The sequence below is a fragment of the Gloeophyllum trabeum genome (assembly GCF_000344685.1).
Source record: "Gloeophyllum trabeum ATCC 11539 unplaced genomic scaffold GLOTRscaffold_00003, whole genome shotgun sequence".
Classification (NCBI taxonomy): domain Eukaryota; kingdom Fungi; phylum Basidiomycota; class Agaricomycetes; order Gloeophyllales; family Gloeophyllaceae; genus Gloeophyllum; species Gloeophyllum trabeum.
This window is the reverse complement of record NW_006920412.1, coordinates 2,445,290-2,467,535: the sequence shown is the minus strand read 5'-3', so window position 1 is coordinate 2,467,535 and position 22,246 is coordinate 2,445,290. Positions and strand designations below refer to the sequence as shown.

At 54.2% G+C, this 22,246-nt stretch overlaps 8 protein-coding genes across 8 annotated transcripts in view; 3 read left to right on the top strand and 5 right to left on the bottom strand.

The window, feature by feature from the left end:
• Positions 1-215: 215 nt before the first annotated feature.
• Positions 216-3,189, bottom strand: GLOTRDRAFT_91885 (uncharacterized protein; the record flags this gene model as incomplete). The annotated part of the gene is made up of 13 exons (XM_007865461.1): positions 216-296; positions 436-625; positions 680-744; positions 775-871; positions 931-1,300; positions 1,335-1,583; positions 1,899-1,947; positions 2,022-2,246; positions 2,299-2,331; positions 2,384-2,480; positions 2,533-2,638; positions 2,696-2,875; positions 2,952-3,189. 13 exons carry the CDS (start codon positions 3,187-3,189, stop codon positions 216-218), a joined length of 1,980 nt encoding a protein of 659 aa, XP_007863652.1.
• A 554-nt stretch (positions 3,190-3,743) lies between these two features.
• On the top strand, positions 3,744-5,968 carry GLOTRDRAFT_91884 (uncharacterized protein; the record flags this gene model as incomplete). The annotated part of the gene is made up of 9 exons (XM_007865460.1): positions 3,744-4,027; positions 4,216-4,360; positions 4,539-4,551; positions 4,764-4,829; positions 4,923-4,950; positions 5,014-5,065; positions 5,112-5,303; positions 5,364-5,407; positions 5,815-5,968. The coding sequence occupies 9 exons, from the start codon at positions 3,744-3,746 to the stop codon at positions 5,966-5,968; spliced, it is 978 nt and encodes a 325-aa protein (XP_007863651.1).
• A 725-nt stretch (positions 5,969-6,693) lies between these two features.
• GLOTRDRAFT_120200 (PEBP-like protein) lies at positions 6,694-8,084 on the bottom strand. The gene is made up of 6 exons (XM_007865459.1): positions 7,768-8,084; positions 7,515-7,673; positions 7,369-7,459; positions 7,220-7,316; positions 7,138-7,164; positions 6,694-7,086 (listed from the first exon to the last, which is right to left on the bottom strand). Exons 1-6 carry the CDS (start codon positions 7,988-7,990, stop codon positions 6,841-6,843), a joined length of 843 nt encoding a protein of 280 aa, XP_007863650.1. The 5' UTR covers positions 7,991-8,084; the 3' UTR covers positions 6,694-6,840.
• An 859-nt stretch (positions 8,085-8,943) lies between these two features.
• On the top strand, positions 8,944-14,894 carry GLOTRDRAFT_114898 (uncharacterized protein; the record flags this gene model as incomplete). The annotated part of the gene is made up of 14 exons (XM_007865458.1): positions 8,944-10,138; positions 10,191-10,274; positions 10,327-10,393; positions 10,448-10,774; positions 10,829-11,971; positions 12,022-12,925; positions 12,974-13,033; positions 13,085-13,215; positions 13,274-13,510; positions 13,571-13,654; positions 13,708-13,834; positions 13,896-14,185; positions 14,235-14,649; positions 14,677-14,894. Exons 1-14 carry the CDS (start codon positions 9,117-9,119, stop codon positions 14,892-14,894), a joined length of 5,109 nt encoding a protein of 1,702 aa, XP_007863649.1. The 5' UTR covers positions 8,944-9,116.
• A 626-nt stretch (positions 14,895-15,520) lies between these two features.
• Positions 15,521-17,124, bottom strand: GLOTRDRAFT_4613 (MFS general substrate transporter; the record flags this gene model as incomplete). The annotated part of the gene is made up of 9 exons (XM_007864588.1): positions 15,521-15,624; positions 15,677-15,895; positions 15,954-16,016; positions 16,081-16,359; positions 16,422-16,505; positions 16,565-16,613; positions 16,673-16,785; positions 16,844-17,009; positions 17,077-17,124. Coding segments are annotated over 9 exons (1,125 nt in total), but the record flags the coding sequence as incomplete, so codon positions are not given.
• Positions 17,125-17,820: 696 nt separating this feature from the next.
• GLOTRDRAFT_72949 (uncharacterized protein) lies at positions 17,821-20,886 on the bottom strand. The gene is made up of 13 exons (XM_007865457.1): positions 20,720-20,886; positions 20,485-20,664; positions 20,340-20,423; positions 19,826-20,272; positions 19,476-19,773; positions 19,291-19,422; positions 19,123-19,224; positions 19,010-19,053; positions 18,873-18,947; positions 18,625-18,819; positions 18,215-18,573; positions 18,041-18,149; positions 17,821-17,974 (listed from the first exon to the last, which is right to left on the bottom strand). Exons 1-13 carry the CDS (start codon positions 20,861-20,863, stop codon positions 17,951-17,953), a joined length of 2,193 nt encoding a protein of 730 aa, XP_007863648.1. The 5' UTR covers positions 20,864-20,886; the 3' UTR covers positions 17,821-17,950.
• Positions 20,887-21,045: 159 nt separating this feature from the next.
• GLOTRDRAFT_126980 (uncharacterized protein) lies at positions 21,046-21,507 on the top strand (the record flags this gene model as incomplete). Its single annotated transcript, XM_007865456.1, has 5 exons — positions 21,046-21,061; positions 21,114-21,124; positions 21,177-21,209; positions 21,263-21,373; positions 21,433-21,507. The coding sequence occupies 5 exons, from the start codon at positions 21,046-21,048 to the stop codon at positions 21,505-21,507; spliced, it is 246 nt and encodes an 81-aa protein (XP_007863647.1).
• Positions 21,508-21,539: 32 nt separating this feature from the next.
• Positions 21,540-22,246, bottom strand: part of GLOTRDRAFT_35734 (COQ7-domain-containing protein) — a gene marked incomplete at both ends in the record, with an annotated part of 2,098 nt that continues 1,391 nt past the window's right edge. Inside the window, 2 exons of the mRNA XM_007864660.1 lie at positions 21,540-21,747; positions 21,801-22,000. Of these exons, the coding sequence (XP_007862851.1) occupies positions 21,540-21,747; positions 21,801-22,000 (408 nt within the window). The remainder of the gene's footprint in view (positions 21,748-21,800; positions 22,001-22,246) is intronic.

Genomic DNA, 22,246 nt, shown 5'->3' with positions numbered 1-22,246 from the left:
ATCATCTTCAAGATACACCAAAGGGCCTTAGTTCAGGCCCGTGCGAGTGCTCCCATAGCTTTCCAGTACTTATACCGACGAACTGCGGGATCGGAAACATGTTTCAGTGGAATGACGTCCAGAGAGCACATCACAAGGGCCTGTTTATTCTTGACCGGCAGTATCGGCGGTCCGTCTACAGGCACTTCGCACTTCGTGGTGAGAGGAAGAAGGAACTATGCATCACGTGCGGGTATCTTCAGAGGATCACCGAAAAAGGCAAGGGGCTTTCCTAATCCGGTCATTGGCAGGAGGTGCTACAAGCAATGAACAGGGTATGAGAGATACAGATTGAAAAGTATCTCCCAAATTCCAAAAAGTAGATCAAGAGAAGATCAGTATCAGTAAGCTCGCGGCAAGAATATAGGTCAGTTCCGGATACAGCCGTGTACCTACGCTCCGGGAGGAAGCTGTAGGGCCGTTACTAGCAGACGCAGAGGTGCCACTGTAACTATATGTTGGTATTGTGGGATACAGTGTGGAAGCAGCGTGTGCAGGTAGCGTGGACGTGATGACCGGCGAGGTAGGTGCCGGCGACGAAGAAACGTTAGACGTGCCGTTCACGACGTCGAAATAGAACGCCTGTCTCGCATCAGCTGCAAGTCGTCAATCCCAAGCTAAGAGATGGTTTAAAACTCACCGCATATATACTTTCTGGCCCCTGAAATGTGGACTGGTAACATAAGGCACATCAACGGGGTTTGACTGGAAGAAGGGAAGTAGAATATGACGCACGTCAAGGAAACTTGCAAGGTTGAACGCATATGCACTGCTTTCCGGAGGTGTATGATACTGGAAGTCGGGACTCTGCTTCAACAATAGCACTACAGATCTGCGGGCATGGTTACATATGGCCCTCGTCCCAGCAGCAAGAGCATGCAATGGGCTTACCGGTACTGGAACGGCTTCCAAGGCACAGCGGTCATAGCATTGGCAAAGGAGAGCTGCCATGGATCTTGGCTCGAACAATTAGGAGAGCAGCCTAGAAGTTTTATGCCATCAGTCTTCCCTTCAAGTTGTCTTAACGCCGAGATTAGGAAGATGAAATCACCGTCAGCGCCAGCTACCACGGCATCATAGACGTTCCACGACAGCACTTCCCCGTCGAACTGGGTGAAGTTGAACCCAGAGAAGCCGACATTGTCCATGATGACCATGGCCTTTGCCTCAGTCGCCCAGGACAACGCGCTGGCGTTGCGGAAGGAGATATTGATACTAGGCACTTGCGCGACTTCTGCGGATGCAATGAGATAGGTAAGGACTGCAAATAACATATGGCGGAGGTGAAAACGCACGGTCAAGAGTTAATTGCTGTCCTGGACTGATTTGCCCAACATCGGGGAACGACACGTTGAGGTAGGCGATAGGATCTATAGTCGAGAGCAGCGGGGGTATTATACCCGCCTGCTTGAGGTGCGCCTGGATCGCCTCAATCTGGAGGTCAGCATAGGTATAATTGTCTTGGGCTGACGCCAGCCAGAGCTGAATAGTGATAATGAGAACGACAGCGAAAGGGTGTAGCATCGTGCAGTACAGCGCGAGGTCTAGTGATTGGAGGAGGCAGTAATATATAAGTGTGCTGCATCACGATCAGACTCGGAGACAGTACTACTAATACCTGGCGTCATCCTTCAATCATCCTTCCCCACTTATCAAACCGCAGTGAGAACAGCGGCCAATTAAATCACCGGGAGCTTAACGTCAAGATCGAGTGTTGTGGAGTCGGTGCTATTAATAGGCAAAGAACTGACCGGACAGCAGGTAATCAAGCCGAAGTCAAACCAACCGTCCGCATTGTCCATGGAATAATCGAATACATGCGTTTGGACTTCACAGGAACCCAGCGAGCCACCCCGCACCAACCACTCCGGCCGGTAGTCCCATCAACACCCTGCTTATCTCAAGCACCTACGACAGATCGTGCAATCAGCATGCAGCCCGTTGAGCGAAAGTACATAGCTAGAAACACATTACTAACTCACCCCGACTGCGCCGCCTGTCCCGCTGCCACTGCTACCCCCACTGCCACCACCACTCTGCGTCGGCTGAGCAGACCCAAACGACCCGGAGCTAGGACTCGATAGCCACGTCGAGTACGTCGGGGAGAGGGTGCTCGCAGCGTGTGCGGGAAGAGTGGACGTGATCACGGAGGACGTGGGGGCGGCAGAGGCCGTTGCGGTGCCGTTTTGCAGATCGAAGTTGAATGCCTAGGGAATAGTCATTGGCCATCTGTATCGTGGATAACGGTGGTGCACCTACAGCGTAGAGATCGCTCGGCGTGAGGTGTGTATCCTGTGAAGAGAAAGGAGTTAGATGTGTGGGTGGGGATAACAGGGAGTGCTACATTGAGGAAGCTCGCGAGGGTAAAGTCCACAGGATTGGAGATATGGGTGATCAGAGGTTTGAAATTCTCGTTTTGTCGGAACAGCAGCAGCGCGTAACTGGAAGACATGCAGCTCAGTGGCGGGCTAAAATTAGGTACAATGTGTATACCGGTGAGATCCATTGCCAAAGACCGCTATCGGATCGTAGTCCGTCACGGTCGTGCCGCCCGCTGTGTTCAGGATGGCGGGGTCTGACGAATTGCACTGCGAGCATCCTAGCAACGTGTACACGAATGAGCGACAAGTCTTGGCCAGTATGAGTACATGCTCACCGTCAGCGCCTGGGGTTAGAACCGCGTTGTAGACGAGCCACGTCCGCGTCTGCCCGAGGCTGAAGTTGAATCCCGGCCAACCGACGTCTTCGAGTATCACGGTCGTGTTGGTGTTGTTGAAGGCGGCGAGCGCGCTCTCGTTGGCGAAGGTCACCGCAATACTAGGGAGTTGCCGAACCTCTACACACAAAAGCACGGCAAGCCGTCATACGAGTTAACAATCATATCGGTTGAGAGGAGCAAGGAGACGTAGTACGGTCGAGACTCAGGACCTGTCCCGGGCTGACAGACCCAACTCCAGGAAAAGAGACATTGATCCAGGCAAGGGGGTTGAGGCTGGGAAGCAGGGGCGGGATAATCCCCGCCTGCTGGAAGTGAGCTTGGATGGCTTCGATCTGGAGATCATTGTACGAGTAGTTCTGCTGGGCTGCAGCAAGGAGCAAAACAGCCTGGGAGAACAACAGGAGTCCTGGTGTCAGTGGATTTTGCATCATTGTGTTTGTTCTTGGGATAAATGTGTGGCCTGTAAATGCCGCTCTTATACATGATACAAGGTTTGATGAAATTGGACGATGGTGGAAACACAGGATCAGGTGCAAGACTCGGACTAGCTAAACTGCATCACTCTACTCCAGCATCGTCAAAGAACGATGACGTCACTGAAGTCGTGAGGCAGCTCAACGTTGCATTTCCCTGAGACGGAGACTGATGCTCCACAACGTTGTCGGCCCCGATCCGGATCTGGAGAAGCACCCCGGCAACTTACTTTTGATGGCCGGAGATCGCGATGCGCGCCTCGTCGATCGCGTCTGTCCCGCTCGCCACGGTCTGCGGCTGGCCCGGACGGTGCGGGACGGCTGGTCAGCCACACCCGCGACGTGCAAGTCAGCCGTGGCTCGAGGAACATAAAATGGACGCGTCTTTGCCTCTGACCGACAAGGAACTTTCATAGTCGCCTTCTGCTGCATTCTGCGCACCCAGCTTTCACGAGGATTAGCCTTACCAGCTACCCACCACCCATACACACCCATACACACACACACTAAACATGTCTACCTTTATGCAGTGCCCCCACCCCAACTGCGACCGCTGCCTGTCGATGCCCAAGATGATCCAGGCCGGTCCCCAGAATGCCCGCCCCGCGCCCACCCCCAAGGCCCCCTCCGTCTTCAAGAGCCTCTTCAAGCGCGAGAGGAAGGAGAAAGCCCCTGTGGAGGACGACGACGGGATTATTGACGCTAAGTACGATTTCTCTTTGGATTTCGAGTGCCAGGGCGACCTCGCGGAGGTCGTCAATGTCCGTGCGGTGTTCACCGTTCAGGGCGGCGAGAAGTTTGTGTGCAGAAGAAACGCGATTCGAAGGGCACAGGCGGTGGCGATCTGAGGAGTGGTCGCGCGGTGAGGAAGCGAGTGCTGGGGCTTGTATCTTGATCTGTCTGTTGTAAAGGGGGAGGCATGTTCTATGTCCGTGTCCGTGTTGGCTGACCAGTCCACCTTCCCGAGCCTCTCAGCTTTGATAGGTCCGATTCATCAACCGGGGCCCCGCGTCGCGTGCACTTCGAGTCGAGGTGGAAGGATGATGGACAGGTACCGGGATGGGGGCTGCCTCACGTGCTTTTGTATCCGAAGGCGATCTCGAGCCCGTTCATAACCGCCTCCCGCAGTGTAAGTTGGGGCGCTCGGGAGCCTGTGTTTTGTTCTCGGATTGACTCGCTGGAGGTTTCTTCTGTATCTGGCTGTGGATGATGCGAGGGTATGATGTTGTGAGCGAGTGACGACGCGTAACCTCTCCTCTTGCCCTCTGTCTTCATGTTCGGTTGCTCACCTGTCCATTCTCCTACAGATGAAGACGTGGGGTATAAGGCGTGTGGGCAAGGTGATGGGGCGTTGAGACGTCGTGTTTCCTTTCATTGTTCTTGTGACTGTGGCTAACCTTTTATAGGGTATGTGCTACTCGTAGATGTGCAGCTCCTTATCAATTCGTTAAGCACTCCTTCAGCTCTGGCAAATTTCGTAACATCTCTTCTTTCTTCCTCGTACCCTACCACGTGCTAACCCATATACACAGCGCATGTATCCAGGGTGTTACCAGTAGAGGTCTGGAGGAGGACGGATTGGAGTAGAATAGATACTGGTACGTGACCCGTGATTGATCTGCCCGCCGCCAGTACTCACCTTCACACAGTATCTCTGGGTTAATGACGTCTGTATTATCCTTTCAGCTTAGCCTCCGCAGAGATCCTCGGAAAGCTACGGTACGTTTGCTATCAGTCTATCTTTCACACACACTCCCAACCGCTAAACCCCCCTGCTTCCAGACTATCACAACATTCCCGCTATACACTTCCCACATCTCACTCTCCTCTCCAGGTACACCTCCGCTAACTAACCACTAACAAGCTACAGCCTTCTACAGATCCCAACCCCGCCCACCCCAGCAAACACGAGTAAGTGGCAGACCCCTCCGTCCCAGCCACGCGACCTCACCTCCCGCGGTCGCCCGCCAGGCCTGCTCTGGGGCGCGGGCCTGGGCGAACGCGGGAGGCGGGGCCCCCGTGTGGGGAGGGCGTTTGTCCTCAAGACCGAGGCGGTTTCTCTGTCGACTCGGGTGAGTTTCGTTGTCTACCTCCTGGACTTTGGAATGTTGTTTACTTACCGTTCTTTGTAGGCGTGCGCGGTTAATGCGAGTGTGAAGCCGAGACGGATGGCAAGGTGAGCAAACAATGATATCTCTTCTTTTCCTCCTCTTCGTGAATGTGGATGCATCACGGAGAGGAACGCGGTCCCGCGTGTGAATGGTTGCTCACGCGTCGAGGCGCGTTCCTCGCCGCGATGAAGTCCGTGCTTACTCTGCTTGACTCACGTTAGAGACTGTATGCAGGGATCGAATTGGGCTTGCAGGTAGGGAACGGGGTGGTGTTTAAGTCCTGAGCGCACTCGAGGTCTACGAGTATCTCGGTCTTCCGCTTCGCGACTTACCCTCTGGCGGGCACTGCTGACACGCCTGCGACTCCCTTCGGTATCGCGAACGTCCCTCCTCCAGAGCTTACTTACCCGGCCGTGGCCACGGGTCCCCCCTGTTCATGTGTCCTGTACGGTTCGGTCTCGACACCTTTCAGGCAGTTCTCCTCAACTGTGAAATCTTTTCTCCGGCCGCCAGCCTTGCGGTCTCTTCAGCGAACCTTCATGGTATCTAGCGTAGATATCATGGCTGGTTCCCCACAACCTTCCTCCAGATCAACACCAGGCTCTCGCCGGACCCACGCTCTCTAGGGGATGGTTGTATGCGCTCTTCTTGTTCGCGATCCATCCCATGACGAGGATCCTACTTTTTCGCGATGCCTGGAGATTCAAGGTACTTATGTTGGACGGTATGCACCAAGTATACCAGGTGGGTCGACGTTGCTCCCGCTCTAGGTCGCCACTGTGTCTTCGTCCTGCCCTGCTAGCAGCTAGGTCGATTTGTCGATGATTGACTTCCCTACTGTTTTCACTGCCATCGCGCGCGCAATGCAAGCCCGACAGTCCTCCCCGCTGTCTGAGGCTCTCTAGGCCACCGACAACTTGAAGGCACTCGGAATTGCTGACCACCTCATCGAATGGTCCACTTCCCCGCGGGCAGACTCATGTCGTCTTTCTTACGAGAACAACGCGCCAGGAACTTGAACACGACGAGATGCCCTCCTTTCTTCGGACATTCATGGCCTGGCAGCCACGAGCTCGAGCTCGAGGATTCTCCTTTCACCCGGCGCCGAAACAATGCAGGGTACCTACGTGGGACCGTACCGTATCCTCGTGGATTTGACCGCTGCATCCTCGGCCGCCCGTCGTCCGTCTTAGCTTCTTCATATCCTACAAACGTTACGCCGACACGTGGACGGATGGCTACCGTCCGCGCCATCGCAAATTCGCAACGCAAGGCCCGATAGGCCTCCTGCCGTGAACGTCTGGTGCAAGCCCGGACGACCGTTCTCTCCTCGACCACTGGCCCTTGGGAAGGCTCGTCTAAACTTGTGCACAAGAACGATACAAAGCTATACTATTATGCGACGCGATATGCTAAAGTTCGTTGCCGAGGCTACAGCGGACGTTACTCATCGTAACTCGTGTCCAAGATACAAAACGCTCCTCCCTCACTTCGGCGTCTACAACAACGCAGCCCCGAGCAGGGGAAGCGCCGCAAGCATCCCAGCAGCCAAGTTCACCTTGACCGAAGCAGCGCCGTTAGAGCCAGAGCCGCCGGTCGAGCTGGGGGAGTGGCCTGACCCGCTCGCGGTGCCCGTGCCGGAGCCGGAAACGGCCTGGAAGGCGGGGAGGGTGGACGTCTGCACGGGCGCGGTGGACGAGGGCGTGGCGGTGGCCGTGCCGTTCTCAACGGTGAAGTATGTCGCCTAAAGAAGAGCGTTAGTGTGAGCTCCCAGCAAGGTTTGGAGGGTGCGTACGGCGTAGAGGGGGCCGAGACCGCTGGACTGTCAACGTGGGTTAGCGTTTGGGCGGAGATAGATGGGAAGGGAGGGCATATACCTGGATGTAGCCGGTGAGGTTGAAGGTCTGCACGCCGGTGCCGGCGTCGCCGGGCTCGTTGAAGCTGTCGGTCTGCTCGAAGAGCATGATCACGTAGCTTCCCATAGGGCTTAGTACTGCGAGCGGGTACGGTAGGATAGCACGCTCACCGATGGGCACCGCTGCCGGGGGGAGGGGCAGGGCCAGCGTATTCGGTGACGTTCGTGCCCGTAGTGGTGTCGAGGGTGTACGGACCGTTGCCTGCGCCGCCTATGTCAGCATCATGTGTAAAACGTCTGGAGAGAAGGCGGCCCACCAGAGAGGCTGGCGCCGTAGACGAGCCAGTGCCTCGTCTGGCCCTGGCTCTCGTCCGTGCCAACGGGTCCCGCGTCGGCCATGATGACGGTGGTGGTCCCGTTGTAGGTGCTGGAGGAGTTGGCAGCGGTGAAGACGATGCTGGGCTGCTCATGGACCTCTGCATATCGTCAAGCAGCCAGAAGTCGACACGAGGACGCATTAGGAGAGCAAAGTCAGCCATAGGACGGCAACAGACTCGCGCGGGCACGTACGGTCTTCAGAGAGAGCTTGGCCGGGCGCAATGGGCCCCACAGCCGGGAAGGTGACGTTCAAGTAGCCGACTGGGTTGAAGCTGGGCAGGAGGGAGGGCACGATGCCGCTCTGCTGGAGGTGCGCCTGGCTCGCCTCGGTTTGCAGGTCGGCGGGGCCGTACTTTTCCTGGGCCGCGACGAGGGCGACGAGGGACAGAGAAAATGCGAGCGTGCGAGAGAACATGGCTGAAGGTCGTGGTCAACGAAGCAAAAGAGGGGGCAGCTGAAGCGAAAGACGGGGGGTTGGAACGAACGAAACGATTGACGGAATAAAGGCTGGAAGCAACCACCCCGACGCGAGGCTTTCTTGCCGGCGGTGGCGCGGAGGTGGCTGTGCCCTTCTTGGCTTCGTCTTGGCAGTCCGTTTTCCTTTTCCGGTGATTTCCAGCCTCGGTATTGTGGCAAACTCAGACTGCGCGGAGGAATGTACAATGTACTACGCACGCATGCCGGTACGGGTCGAGTATACAGAGTGAAGGCTCTCATTATATGGCAATAACGAAGCAAAAATGTCCGTATACAATCATTCAAGTCCGTCACAGCTGCACAAGCCTCGAGCGATTCTCAAGCCAAAGCTGCAACAGCAGGTCCCAGGCGGCAGAAACAGAACCGGAGAGATAGTACGCACCGGACAATAGCTGAAATAACCCGGACATGGGTGACTCCTCAGGACTCAAGGCCTCAGACTCTATCCTTCATCCTTGATCGAAACTTGATCGTTCATTTCAGTTCATGAAGGCCAACCTATGTCAAATGCCCCACAAAGCTGAGTATAGGGGAATATTTGAACTCAAGAAGGTTGTCCGTGTAGTGACGACCTATAAGCACGGCGTCCCAAGAACGCTGGTATAAGAGCCTGCGGGTCTAAGCCGAGAACGGCTGTCATCCCCTACAATATGTCCAGCACATCGCCATTGGCATTGGCTCTGCGATACTCGAGCGTTTCCAGTCAAGGAAACACAGACTGGGAATAAAGAGCACGACGACGTCGGCTTGAACGACATCGTACAGTAACCTCGAGGCTCGGACTTGGGATACGCGTTGTTGACAGTTGTTGTCGCGAACCCGGCAACGGTGGCAACGACGAACAAGAAGATATCCATTCCATCACTCCCTCCTCTGGTCCTCTGCTTGCGTTCGTTGTTTCTGGGCTATGACTCTGGCTTTGTCTTTCTGATTTGTTTATCTTCACGACTCATTCCGCGGACTTCTACTTTGGACTGTCAGCCAACCCCGGAACCTGAAACGGACTGGTCTCGATCTGTCCGCCGCGCCGCTCCTGAGCCTTTCCTCTCTCGCAGTTCTCCCAGATGGACAGCATATTCGGGAGGAAGAAGGGCAGGCCTCGCGGCTCCTCGCTCTCGGGCCAGGACCTCAACGAACGCTCCGTGCCGTATGACAAGCTCGCGCCGCCGCCCCGCTCTCCAGCTCCAGTCGGGACGGGATCGCAGGGACTCAAGGGTCAGGGCCCGTACATATCCGCACCTATCACTAACCCAACTCTCACCGCTACTGGCACGCCCTTGAATATTGCCACCCTGGCCAAGTCGAAGGCGGAGAGAGACCGTGTGTATGCTCAGCCTTATGTCCAGCCGAATCACCCGTATGCCCGATCAGCATCTCCCAGCAACTCGATGTTCAGCACGGACTCGACGACGCTGTACAACAGTTCCGTGCCTTCCGCGTCGTCCTCTGCCACCACCTTGACCTCCGGCTCCGGGAGGCAGACACCGTCATACACGAATGGGCGACACCTGAGGCGCAGCGAGGCGTCCTCGTCTTCGTCATCCCTGGATCACAGGAGCCCTGGGACTCCGGAATTTGCGCAGCATGCCCTGCCATCTACGCCCTCCGCCTCTACGTCCAGCGCTACCATCCGCCCTGCCTCCGGAATGACGACCCGCTCAGACGGGAACCGTGGCTCGCGTTATGCCCCCTCGCTCTCCTCGTTCGACTCGCACGGGCACCTCTCGCATCTGTCGCTCGGCCTGCATCACCACCACAAGGACAAGGACGAGTTCTTCCTCCCTCGGCCGGAAAACGACGAGGAGATCGAGGCGCTGTTCGAGAACGTCGTCGAGGCTCGGGGCGTGAAGATCCCAGATACTATATCCATCGACCAGAAGTGGCAGCTTGTCGTCAACCACGAGCAGGTGCGCCGGAAGGACGAGAAGAAGCGGGAGGAGCAGACGAGGAGGCAGATGGCCACCGGACAGCCTACTCTCATTGAGGAAGGCTCTCCCGAGTTCTATGTCCAGAAGTTCATGGATCACACCATAACTACCAAGCAGATATCGCATCTGCTCGTGTCTCTGCGGAGCGGGGAAGTAGGGTGCGTGTCTCTGATTTCGTTTACATTCAACGTCCCAACCCTACGTGTTTAGGTGGTTTCAACACTTCCTCGACTTGCGCGGTGTATCTGTCCTGGCGCAGACACTGCAACATATCGCCAAGAAAGGCATGAACAGGTTCGCTGTCGTCCGTCGTATACGCTTGGCCTGTTGCTGATACGCAGTGTAGGAGGGAGATTGATACGGAATTGGAATATGAGACGGCAAAATGTCTGAAGCAGATCCTGAACAACAAAGTTTGTGGGGCACATTATTCGTTTCTGGATAGTAACGCTCAGTTCGCTTTACAGCTGGGCACGAAGGAGGCGATTGCCCATTCTGCCACGGTCACCCAACTAGCCTCTAGCATGAATAGCCCCCATCTAGGCACCCGCCGGATTATAGCGGAGACCCTGACTTTTCTCGCGTACTGGAAGCAGGGTTATATCTATAACCACGTTCTCAGCGCTCTAGAGGACTTGAGTAAGAATAATGGTGAACCGCCGTCTCCTTATGCATACTGGTTCAAGACCTGGGAAAGGACGTTACAGGGCCGGGGTAAGATGGGTACTCTCGTCGGTGCAAGTGAAGAGGTCAAGAAGACCGGCGCTCTCGACGGCGGTCTGAACGAGTATGTGGTGCGTAAGCCTTTTTTTCCCTGGTTGCCCCACGGTTCCTAAAGTGCCTGTCAGCTCGCCAATCTCATGCTCGTCAACTCCTTCCTCGAAGATGTCGAAGACACCGACGTCCGCCTGCACCAGCGCTCGCAAATGGAAGCTGCTGGTCTGCAGCGGATCCTAGCGCTGTGTCGGGAACTGAACGTGATTTCACTTGACCAGCAGATGCAGAAGCTCCAAGAGATGATCCAGGAGGACGAGGCGCTCTTGCGCGAACGTCTGGATGAGCAGACCCTGCAGAACCTGAGCAGCATCGACGATGTGTACAACGCGGTCTTGAAGAAGACAGAAGACTCGGAGGCGCGGACTTATCTGCTTTCTATGCTTCAGCATTTCCTGCTGATCCATGCGGAAGGCCCGACGATGACTCACTACTACCAGATGCTGGATACCCTCGTCAAGGACGTTGTCATGGATGCCAAGCTCGGAGGTGCTGAACACAGGTTTGGCTATTCGGTCGACAGGATAATTGCGCAGTTCAACAACGCCGACCAAGCGAAAGCCTTCGAAGAGGAGGCAAATGCTTACCGGTCACAAGTCTTGCAGCTGCAGCTCGAGAAGCAAGCCTTGGAAGCCGAGGTTGCCCAGGGAGGCGAGGGTCTCGTGGGTCAGCTGAAGGCAAGGACTGAGCAGTTGGAGCAGAGGCTCCAGGGGGCGCGGGAGACAATCCAGCGATTGCAGGGACAGTTGGACACTCAGAAGGCCGGGTATGAAGAGCAGATCGCCCAGCTGGAAGCACAGATTATGGAGCTATTTAGGATGCTCAGAGAGGTGGGCAACGGTGTGGAGAAGATCTTGGACAACAGCAGCGGGGTGGACAGAAAGACGCTCATGGATAACCTTGACAGGCACTTCGAGCGGAATAGGACCATCAGCATCCTGGAAGGTCGCGAGAAGAGGAAGCGGAGAAAGAATAGGGACGGAGTTGAGGGTGAGGAGGATGACTCGGACCTTACGGACGAGGCCCAGGGAGATGGCAGCCCTACAAAGGCGGGTAATATCAGGAGGAGGCCTCATTCGAGTAAGCGTCGATCTAAGGCGCCTAAGATGACACGGATGTCAGAGGCTCAAGGAGGCCGAACGTCGCAGTTCATGGATGCCGACGAGGAGATGGTGCAGGAACAGATCCAGCAGCAATTAGCTGCTGGCGTGAAGCTAGTATGTGTTTCGTCCTTGCCTCCCTTGACTGAGACTGAAGACTTTCTTAGTATCCTCCTCGGGACGGCGTCTTGTCCAGTCCGCGGAGCATAAGAGGATCGCCAAGACGTAAGTTACCACCCACTCCGGGTCCAAGTAATTCTACGAGGCATGGTGATCTGCTATTGCCACCTACGGATGATCAAGCCGAACAGAGTGACGGCTCGGTAGTGCCAGAGGATCAGGACGCGGAGAGCGACTACGGACGACAGTCAAGTCGAAGTGGATATACGAATCTCACAGAAGAAACCCACCCCACATCTGTCAGTTCGACCACCTCAGTCGATAGCTCGCGGATCTCAGCGCCTCCTGGTTCTTTGGCAGAGCAACTCCGGAAGCAGTTGGCAGCTCGTGGTCGTCCGCCGTCCTCTGATGGTAGCCCACAACATTCTCCCACTCTTCCTCCTCTCCCTGAAGAGGGTGAGGGAGTTTCTGCCATGGCCCCTCCTCCCCCCCCTCCGCCGCCTCCTCCTCCTCCACCACCCTCTATGGGCTCAGTGTCAGCGCCGCCGCCGCCGCCACCACCACCACCACCTCCTCCTCCACCACCACCACCCGGCGCCTTCTCCATACCGACCGTTGGTTCCGCGATACCTCCCCCGCCTCCCCCTCCTCCGCCAGGCAAGGGATTCACACCTCCGTCCTCTGCCCCTGGTTCAACGCGTGCATCAATGTTGTTGGGTTCAAATCTGAATATGCTCCTCTCCGCCCGTAAGGATATGCCCATAACGCCCAGCAAGAAGCTCAAGCAATTGCAATGGGATAAGCTGCCTCAGCAGCAAGCCACGCATACCGTCTTCAATGACGGAGAACCCGACAAGGAGAAAGAGTGGATTCAGAGGCTTCGCATCGACGGCATCTGGAATGAGATTGAGGAGGACTTCAAAGCCAAGCAGTTGGTGATGAACCTGATGGGTAGGTATCATCTACCATGGCTCTCATACCACTACTGAAGTCATCCAGCCAAGCAGAAACGTGCCGAGCTCAAGAGTGTCCTTGATCCACAAACCAAGAAGCGAGTCGGTAAGCACCACTTGTGTCTTATCTACGCATGTCGGCTCAACAGCTGCGTAGAAATCCTTATACAGCGTGTCAGGCAGCTGGAGCCCGAGGAGATTGCTCGCAGGATTCAACAGTTTAATCAAGAGCTTTGCACCGAGGTATTCTTGAGTGAATTGAAACCTGTGCTTCCAACCCCAGAGCAGGTCTGTTCTCCCATTACCTCCTGTGGCGTAATTTTGACTGGACTATACTCCACTCTAGGTCGGTAAGCTGAACGTCTACCGGAATGCGGATGCAGAGGAGCTCGCAGGACTACATCCATCTGACCGGCTCATGGTGAAGTTGATACAAATTGATCGGCTTGCACCCCGGGTAGAAGGGATGCTCTATAAGGTCCGATTCCAAGAGCATTGGACATTATTGGATGACTCCACTCGGAAACTCAGTGAAGCGGGAGATGCTCTTTTCCATGCACAACACTTCAAGGATTTACTAAGTGTGCGTGCTACATGCTATTCTATGTGGCCACTGGTCTCATCAGACAACCTGTGCTTTCAGTTGATCCTGTTCATCGGTAACTATATGAATAGTACCGGTGTCAAGGGAGGAGCGTTTGGTTTCCGAGTTAGTAGCATAAACAAGGCAAGTCCCAGTTCGCAGAGGTTTTCTCCGCTAACTGACATCGCAACCATTAGCTGGTAGACACGAAGTCTGTCAATAATACGACTTTACTTCACTTCTTAGAGCGGACTGTGGCAAACCACATGCCGGACATGGAAGCCTTCTTAGATGAGTTGGCCAAACCTGCGGAAGCTTATCGAGGTTTGAACCCAGTGTCCTTGAGGTGTTGACCATGATGTTCTGATCGTTTCCTCCATGACAGTAAACCTCCAGGACGTGCGGAAAGGCTTGTCGGAACTGCGTACCGGTCTAGAACGTATCCGCCAAGAGCTCGCAGACCACTTTTCAGACCCTGACCGAATCGACGAATACGCTAGGCAAATGTGGGGTTTTGTCGGCAAAGCAAGCAGTCTGCTTGAAGATCTCACGGATGACGTGAACGCAGCCGACACGACATTCACGGAGGTAATCAGATATTATGGAGAGGATGAGAAGAGCATGACCTCCTCGGAGTTCTACGGCATCTTCAAGACTTTCGTGACTTCTTACAAGGTATGTGTGCCCTTTCGCACCTAGTGGATTGCTCTGACATGTCCTTCAGAAATGCAAATCGGAGAACCAGTCCGTGGCAGAGGAGAGAGCTGCTAGGGAGAAACGAATACAAGCTCAAGAAGCAGCCCGACTGCGGAAAGAGCAAGCTCTCGAAGCCAGCAGCGCCCAAGAGGTCGAAGATACAGCTGTACTCGATACTTTGCTGGAGAAGTTGAGAAACGGCGATCATGTAGGAAGACGGGCGCGCCGTGCTCGTCGTCCTGCGAATAACTCTGCAAATCGACCTCCTCCTGCACCGCTGGAGCTGAATCTCGACGGCGGCCTGAATTTCAGTTCCAACGATGGCGCCGACGCCGCGGCCATCGCCGCGAACATGTTGGCCTCCTTGAAGTCGGACGGTTTCGCTCCTATATCACCGTCGCCTTCCGCAACCTCGATGCCTCGGCGGACCCGCCGAAGACTTCGTACACGATCTGGAAATGATTCATCAGAAGATATAGGAAGCCCGCGGTCCCCTGAACTATCCGAGTGGACACATGAGATCAATGGTGTTGATGAATTGGAAGAAGAGCCATCCGCGCAAGAAGGTGCATACACGGGCTCCGCTCCGGACGAACATGAACACCAGGGGAACCCAGATAGTGGGAGCCCGCCAACGAGTGCTTCTGCCGAGGAGACCAGGACCACGCCTGATGAGGACGAACAATGATCCAAACCACTCATTAGTTGTTTATTGCTTATTCTGTCCCATTACTCTCGATACCCTTAACTGTATTCCCCTTTCCTACGCCACGTAAAAATCTCCCCCTTGCTCCATCATAACTGTTGCGCCAACGACCGATTCAGATTAGAACAATAGAGTTCCCTTGCCTGCGCGCCCAGCCCCCGCCCCCTCCCATGGACTAGGATGCCATGTAAGTATTCCATGTCCTGCCAGTAATCCTCGGCCACGGTCGTGTACCGGTCGCACGCGTACGCATGGGCTTGGAGGGAAGTATATTATATACGCTTGGAAACCCCTGATAAATGTGCAAGGACGGGTTCACATATCAGATTTGTTATCTACACAGTTAATGCAGCGGGCAAATTCCCCGGAGAAATGCATACAGCTGGTCTTACAGGAAAGCAAGCCAGTGGAAAGGTAGTATAGGGACGCAACAGTTAAACGAGGTCTCTTCTCGCCGAAGTCCTGTCCCTCGCCCAGCCCATTAGAGAAATGATCGAAACGCCGGCGAAGCAGGTCCCGACATATACGATTAGCTTCTGCCACTTCACTTGGTGGAGGGTTGCTCCCTGCTCTCCGTTACTCCGGTAGGCTGTCGTCGAAGATATGCTGGTACTCAGGAGCGCTGTGGAGATAGGCGTACAAAGGATATTTCCTAGTCCTCGTGTCATCATGAAGAGGCCATATAATGACATACTAAGTGAAGGATCGCCCTCTGGAAATGGAGGAGTTATGCTAGGTAATGCTCGCACACTTCCATTACTCACTGGATATCCTATGGGCAAACTGTCCCCACAAAGTGCTCCAGCTGCCGGCAACCAAGCCGTAAGTGGCGCCGAATAACATCAACCCGACAGTATTGCGCATCGCTCCCCAGAAGACAAAAGTGCATAAGCAAGAGAGGGCAGAGCCAATCAAAGCGATTGGCCACGGCGATAAGCGGTCTGACAGCAGCCCGACAAGCATTGGGCCCAGGGCCGAAGATCCTGCGATAGTCGGGGTGAGTGGTTGTGGATCACGGTATATCTGACACAAGACCGTTACCATTGAGAAGGGCCAACGCTGCAGAAGAAAGCGCAGTTCTGAGTTGCAAAGTAGATGCAAAAGCTACCGCAGCCGAATAAAGCTTAAGTGAGTACGGCCAGTAATGTGCACTCCAGGCGTCACATACTTGGAAGCCATACAAGGGGTATAAAGAACGCAAAGCCTTGCAGAGTGTTGGCCACTAGAATGGCCCAGAAAGTACGATCTCCCAGTATCGGGGATATACTGGTCCTAGGTGCGGGCCCTGGTATCCGGCTCTCAGGCAGTCTGGGCTTGATGAAGGGATGACAAGCTAGAAGCAGGAGAAGAGACGCAACGGAAATTATCCGCAACGTTACGAATATACCATACGCCTTCAGCAGAGCTGGCAGAATAAATGGTAGCGCAAGACCCCCCGCGGATGTACCTATAGACATACAATGTCAATATTCAGTGGGGGAGTCGCCATGCACGGGGAAAGGATAGCACCTGCGAAGAGTACGCCGTTAGCTAGTCCCCGGCGTCGAACAAACCACTCTGACATATACGATATGCATGGGTGATAAGCGAGAGCTACAACAAAAAGGAATGAGCCAAGTCACGCGAGATGCGGTGCTTGTGATAAGCAGTACCTCCCCCAATAGCATACAGAACCCCTTGTAGCATCACCAGCTCCCAGACCTAAAGGTCATGAAGTCTGAGTGCTTCCCTTCTTCTAAACCTACAATAGCAGCACCAACCTTCCGCACATAGCTAGATGCGAATAAACTGGCACAGCACAGCAGTATACCAGCCCACCTCAAGGGACGTCGATGCCTAGGGTACTGACACATATAGGGATATATGATAGCTCCTAGAAGCATTGAGCTTAGATTAAATACTTCGTGCTGGCGGCGTGGGCATGGAAGTACCTGAACAGAACATGAGTCCCGACGAGCAAGTGCCCACGAGAGGCAGCAGAGTCGTGGCATGGGGTTGCGTCGTTGTAGCAGGATCTTGCAGATATGTATCCAATAGTATACCGTACGACCAAGGGACGCTCCATATCACCGCGTCTAACAAGGCTGCGGCCCCAAGCTAACGAAGTATGATCGGTGTTATTGCGTGCCACATGAGGAAAGGAGCCACGGTGGGATAGACGAACAAACGTCCAAGCAGCGTATCCAGTATCCACGGGGGATAGAGCCACCTCTGTAGGTGAGGTGCTCGCAGACGTCCCCTCGGAAAATATGGCTTCGCGTAGACCACCTTCAGCGCCGTTGACGCGAACACCTTGATAGAAATCAACAAATGAGTAATCCAGTGCCATAGCAATCATGAGTGGTACAAACCTGCTGCACAGTCCTTAGCCGCTGTATCAACGCTTGGTGAATGAGAAGTTTCCACCAGTTCGACATTTGAAGACTGGGCCATGGTTGAAATGCACCGCTCGCGATCCTTGATACTGAATTTCGCCTGGGATTGGATATATAGCTGCAACTTGCTGTGGGAGATTGAGAACACATGGCGTCAATGGTTACTCGTATATGACCTAAGGAGCTCAAGATCAGGAGTGATCGCACGCTTCACTGCTCTATAGATCATACTTCAACCACGCAAGCGTCGTACGTAAAAGCTAGTCAGTTACGAGCGCACTGAAGATCTGACTCGGACGAGAGTCGAGGTTGGACCTAAAGGTCTAAGCTCGACCCTTTGACCAAGGAATATTACGACAAATCAAGAATGAAGTGCAAGCAGCGCTAAGACTGTCCACGTTCACTGATCTGACGCCTGACTAGCTGAGCTGGCCCGGGTCGCGCCATACCTTATGCCAGAAAGGCTGGCAGTCACGGAAATGCTGGGATGCTTACCAGCTTCAGGCTGCTGCGAGACTAACAGATAAGACTTCCCTCGACGCAGTCGCACAGAGTGATAAGTCCATAGGATAGAAAATGTATGGTGCAGACAATAACAATATGCTAGATGATCTTGACTTGACGAATCCTGAGCCAAGAACAGCCGGAAGAGAACCCATGAATTCAACTCCCGTATCGCTCCCGAGCCTGAAAGTCAGCAGAACATCAGTCATGCGGGCATACTTTGACGAGATGATATTAGGAAGGACGTACCGCATCTTTAGCAGCATTCACATAGCCTGCATACCCTTCAGTTAGATGTGTAATATCCTTGCCTTTGCTGGCCCCAAGTCCGACACCTTGCTCATACAGCGCAGTTTGTCTACGCGGAAGCAAGACGTTAAAATCAGGCTCTCTTACCGAAATCAATTGGACAGGAACACTCACATAGGCTCGACTCGACCCTCTCCATCAGCGCCCAACCCAGACCCTTCCGTCCATCCCATCATCTTGAGCAAGCGATTTCCTACGTTATTCTCGTCCTGACCCGGATTCAGCACCTGTGCTGGTGGAGTGACTGCCTTCGGTGGCGGAGGGCCTTCCGCATATCTAGCCTTTTTGACGTGCGGATTAGCCATATTCTCCGGCAGTGGCGCCTCAGGCTGGTTGTAAATGATCCTCCGTTCTGCAGCACGATCGCGGTATTTCGGCTCTGACGAGGTGGAGGCCGAGCCAGACGCCGCCTGCCTAAGTGCCGCCGCTTTCCCTCGAGCGACCTCTCGCAGAGAAGCGTCCTTATAATTTTTCTAGAACAACCGTCAATCGGGACCCTTAGCTATGGTCTGGGAAACGATTACCTTGTGCAGGTCAGACTCCTTATTATGCCTCTTGAGCTGGTCTAGATGCTTGAATTGGCGTGCACACAACAGGCAAGCGATCTTCGTCGTGTCGGCAAATTCGAAATCTCCATCCGGGGGGCCTGGAGTAGCGGACTTTGCTCTCACAGCTGTGGCAACGGGGGCAGGTTCAACATTGGGTACTACGGTTGCAGTCTACGGAAGGAATAAACAAGGCTGGCTCGCATAGGGGGGGCCTAGACACGCACCGAGCTGGACGCCACAGGTGTCGACGTGCTCAGTTCTTCTTGCACTTGATTCCATTTGCTGATATTGTTTGCTGTCTAAAGCGTACGTACCGCTGGTCAAGGCTGGAAACCACGGCCCTAAGTACACGGATACATACCTTCTTACTTGCAATCATAGGAGCAACCTTTTTGGTAGCAGTCACTACACATCACCAGCGTTAACGCGTATATCCAACTAATATCGCGTCGCATCTCGATATTAGAAACAAACCCTTGAGATCTTGGTTGGCCGCAGTCTCCGCTGCCTCTCCTTCGTCGTCGTCTGCCGCTTCCGTCATTGAGAAGCCAAGAGCAAGAGGTGCAGGTGTTTTCACTGTGTGAAATAAGACGTCAAGCATGATATTCTGCATGAGGTTCAAAAGTATCGTCTTGAACGTACCTGCTGTGCTCGAAGAGCCTTTGTTCAACGATAACCCGGCTTTGTTAAAGCTCAGAGTCACGGGTTTGTCGGAAACAGGGAGGACCGACGCCTCGGCAAGCACATTATTCTTAGAGGCGCCTGCAGCATCGGCTTACAGGCGTGTCAACTTCGCGCACTTAGTGGAATATTTTAGCCCCACCGACCTTTGGTTTTCTTCTTCTCCTTTTTCTTCTCCGTCGGTGCAGCAGGTTTGGGTGGCTCTTCGACCTTGAAATCCAAGACAGCCACGGTCGATGCTTCGTCCCAGTACCTCACCCAGCCGCCTTCCGATCCTCCAAGGACATTCGTCGAGGGAATCGCCGCCTCGTCGCGTCGCATAGGATCAACAGGCTGGAATGAGTCTGGGTGGGCGAAAGAAGCAGCGACGGCCTTGTCGGATATTCGAAAGCCGTTCGGATGTAGCTGTGAAGACATGGTAGCCGCAAGCACAGCTGATGCGCACTAGTTGGAGGTATGAAGCATCTGGAAAGCGTAACATACGCTGAGCACCTACCTGCACGTTAACGAATTCGACGAAAGCAAAGCCCCAGCTGGCCATTGTCACACGATCTTTGATCAAGATGATTCGCTTCATCCCTTTGGCGCCCTCTTTACCGATTCCAGATGAAGTCTTCATTGCGATTGATATAGCCTGCGGTCCTGACAAAGGATCTAATCCTCGAAACAACAGGACGGGAAACTGGCTGTTGCCGATATCGCGAGTTCCATCATTCGATTGAATGGGGCCACGACGTCCCTTCTCCGCAGGGTTAGCGCTCTGAGAATAGTCAATCTTGACTCGTCGCCCCGTATGTGGTGCTCCTGTCTGGACCGCCTTGTAGAAAGCCGCCGTGGCTGAAGCCCCGTGAGATGCCGGTGGAGGCACTTGAATGAAAGGGAATGACGGGCCGACGAAGGCACGGGCATGTTCCACAGTCGCGAACTGGGCAAAACCAAAGCCCTTGGATGCACCTTTGAAAATCGAACGCCGAAAGAAATCGTCAATGCACGCGCGGAAGCAAGTATACGAATGGGCAAGTGCCTGTTGATCTTTCTCGAATGATGGTGACCGACTCGACCGCGAAGCCCTGATTTGCTAGATACGCTTGAAGCTACAAGGGAGGGGCCACTCAGTCATGGTTGCGTCACGGAAAGAAGATGAAGTCGACAGACATCCGCCTCGGTGAAATCTGGATCGAGTCCGAGGAAAATGACATGAGGACTTGCTTCACTAGGCATAAGGCGCTTCCTTGCGTGGCCCTTCTGCGAGCGGTCGTCGTAGTACTCCTCGGGCTGCCCCCAGGCGTTATCAGAGACCCCTTCATCATATGATCGAGACGAATTGCCATGACCCTGGTGAAGGAACGGGTTAGCACTGTCCTCCTGTAGAGAGACAAAAGTCTCGTACGCCGTCATTGAACTTCCGTCGCTTTCCCTCGCCATAGTAGTCGTCTTCTCGTCCTCTGATATTTCCTCTGCCGCCCGCTTCATTCCAAGATCCTGTATCACCCCACTGGTCTTTACCTCTGTCCCATTCACGATTATAGGCCATGATCGACAATACAGTATGAGGACGTGGAACTTGAAGAGCACTCAACCAGGGGTATATCCTAAGAGGAGCCAAACAAGGTCCAACAACTTGTGCCACAGATGGCATGTCATTGTCACGGTACGAACCTGAGCCTTCCAGAATCATTATTCCTCCCTCAGCAGGCTTGCTTAGACTCTTTGGACATGGCGGGCGGTCACGGTGAGTGTACTATCTTACAGCTTAGTTCCTTCATATTGAGGATTCGTCGTAGAAATGGTCAAGGTGGGTCGGACACCGTGACATCGCAGCTGCTTGCTCAAGTATGGCTGAACAGCATGACCCTGCTATCGAAAAATGGAATTCTATGGTACGGAATGCCGCCGTATTGCTCACTCTAAGTGTCTGAGCTGTTTGTTCTAGCGCGAGAACGCATATAAACATTTCCGTTTCACCCCCCGGAACACGTTCATTGCACTCGTCGGCGTTGTGATAGTGCCGGGTGCAGTCCTATACCTTGCCTCCCAGACGGACGTGAGCCCGCACCGTTCTCGGCATATATTCTGTGTACTTACCTCCCGCCTGGCTTGCAGAATAAGTGGAATTTCAACGGAAAGCGGAAGGGCGAATCGTTACGAATCCAACCCTCGCAACAAGCATCGTCATAACTTCGGTATACGCCATAATATTATACAGTCTACTAGAATCGCTTGCACAGTTCTATAGCAACCTTGCATCCGGCCCCGACTACCGTACTCAGCAGGGCATGCGCCGGTGCCCTTTGCGAATGGTTTTCGACGGCCGTATCGAGATGTTCGAGTTCATCGTCCCGGAATTCTCGGATGACATCCTTCAGTAATGGGATACTCGGATGTGACGTCGAAAGCCCTTCCATCTCCCGCAATTGGCTGATTTATGACGGTCATTGAGACGAAAGCCATGCAGTATAAACGTAGCGTACTCATCGTAATGTTCACCGATAACGGTCTCGACAGCCTCCGTGCATGCCATCGCAGCCTCCTTGCCCATTAAGGCGGTCACCGCACCCAAGCCAAAACCAGCTACCTTTGCAACCTCCCACAGGACAGTCGGACGGACCTGATGCTGAACCTGCATCTGATTCATCACTGCTATGTGTTTCTTCTCCTGATCCCACATATCCTGCGCGCAGCTAGTCATATATCAGTCCAACGAAAGGCGGTGATAAGGCGCACTTGGATGATAGGACCAGTATTAGGATCTCGTCCAAGTACTGCCATCTGACCGCGATATATCCAGTTAGCCGCTACTTCCCCAGCTTGGTCAACTCGCAGTGCACTATCCAGAACATGCCGCTCGCTCGGAGGAAGATCCTCGGGAGTCGAAACGATAGCTATATCATGACGTTTCGTGGGGTCCTATACTGTG

Excerpts from the sequence above, each read along its gene's own strand:
- GLOTRDRAFT_120200 (XM_007865459.1), bottom strand. The coding sequence starts at position 7,990 with ATGTTCTCTCGCACGCTCGCATTTTCTCTGTCCCTCGTCGCCCTCGTC. Across the intron at positions 7,674-7,767 it reads CCAAGCTCTCTCTGAAGACC|AGGTCCATGAGCAGCCCAGC; the intron begins GTACGTGCCCGC and ends GACGATATGCAG. Across the intron at positions 7,087-7,137 it reads GTCTCGGCCCCCTCTACGCC|GCGACATACTTCACCGTTGA; the intron begins GTACGCACCCTC and ends GCTCTTCTTTAG.
- GLOTRDRAFT_72949 (XM_007865457.1), bottom strand. The coding sequence starts at position 20,863 with ATGGCCTATAATCGTGAATGGGACAGAGGTAAAGACCAGTGGGGTGAT. Across the intron at positions 19,225-19,290 it reads AGGCTCTTCGAGCACAGCAG|TGAAAACACCTGCACCTCTT; the intron begins GTACGTTCAAGA and ends TATTTCACACAG. Across the intron at positions 18,948-19,009 it reads CTATGATTGCAAGTAAGAAG|ACAGCAAACAATATCAGCAA; the intron begins GTATGTATCCGT and ends CGTACGCTTTAG.